This window comes from Nematolebias whitei, chromosome 12 (genome assembly GCF_014905685.2).
Source record: "Nematolebias whitei isolate Nwh7 chromosome 12, NemWhi1, whole genome shotgun sequence".
NCBI classification, from domain to species: domain Eukaryota; kingdom Metazoa; phylum Chordata; class Actinopteri; order Cyprinodontiformes; family Rivulidae; genus Nematolebias; species Nematolebias whitei.
This window is the reverse complement of record NC_056509.1, coordinates 42,245,709-42,247,006: the sequence shown is the minus strand read 5'-3', so window position 1 is coordinate 42,247,006 and position 1,298 is coordinate 42,245,709. Positions and strand designations below refer to the sequence as shown.

Genomic DNA, 1,298 nt, shown 5'->3' with positions numbered 1-1,298 from the left:
ATATAGATATCTATATATCTATATATATATATATATAGATATATATAGATATATAGATATAAATCAAGTTCACACCCTGTGTCCATCCATTCAGGTTATTTCCAATTCCCCCTTTTCTGTCTGCAACAGGGGACAATAAACTGAAATGAACTGTCAGTTCCTGTTTGATGCAGTTGATGCTTCATTTTCACGTTTGTTTGTTTTTGTTTGTTTGTTTGTTTGTTTTTCTCCAACTTTCAGGAAATCCAGACAATGATGGAGGACATCTCTAAAACACGACAAGTCATGAAGCGGGAACAGGAGAGCTTCTCACAGCAGGCGGCTGAAATGGAGAACGCTCTAAAAGAAGCAGAAACTCTTTTACAGTAAAAGTGTCCAAGAAACGCCTTTTTACAAAGAAAATATACTTTATAAATTGTGTATTTATGTCCATATAAACTAACACACATATACACTGCAGGTTGTTCAACACGATTACAGTCGATTCATTTCAGTTCAAAAGTCAAGCCCTTAAAAACATTTAACAGTTTTTAAAGAAATGTATTTTTGTGTCTCTTTAAAAATATTTTACTTCAATAAATTACATAGAACTTCACGTTTCTGGTTCTTACTGTATGAAAATGCAATAAGTCCATGCAATCATAGTATTTATATTTGAAAACTTCAGTAAATATGAGTGAACAAATACTTTAAACAAAATCACATAGTTTGCGTTCAGTTCCTGCCTCGGCTGCCATGTTAGGTTTGTTTTGGATGGGGTGTGTTCATGTAGGGGTTTGCGATCGTCTCCAGACCACAGTTTCCAGTTCCGGAGCTCTGAGGCTCGTCGTTCACATTTTTCTGTCCTGAGTGACTTGTGTTGTAGTAATAGATGAACAGGAAGAAACCTGGCAACAAGACAGAAACGTTAGCTTTTGTCAAATAAGTTACGATTTTTAAAACTAGTTTAATTGTTAAGCAATGACATTGCTTTTTATTTATCTTTTTTTAAATAATATTTTTAGTATCCATCTATAACCTAGTTCACAATATTCCAATTTTTTGGAACAAAACCTGTAAAGGTCCAACAACTTGACAGCTGTTTATCTGTGGTTAATATAAAGTTAATACATGTCTGGTTTATACACAAATGACCAATTCTGAAGAAGTTGGGGCAATAGTGTGCAAATCTTAAACACAAATTTAATTTTCAATAGAAACTGTAAACATCAAATGTTTAAATCAATAAATTTAACTATATTAAGGGCACAAAAACAAAAGTTGCATTTGATGGCAGCAACATTTCAAAACTTTGCATC

At 32.9% G+C, this 1,298-nt stretch overlaps 1 protein-coding gene across 1 annotated transcript in view; it reads left to right on the top strand.

The window, feature by feature from the left end:
* knstrn (kinetochore localized astrin (SPAG5) binding protein) overlaps positions 1 to 369 on the top strand; it is a gene marked incomplete in the record, with an annotated part of 4,826 nt that extends 4,457 nt beyond the window's left edge. The window contains 1 exon segment of the mRNA XM_037685608.1: positions 241 to 369. Coding sequence (XP_037541536.1) covers positions 241 to 369 — 129 coding nt within the window.
* Between the last annotated feature and the right edge of the window lie 929 nt (positions 370 to 1,298).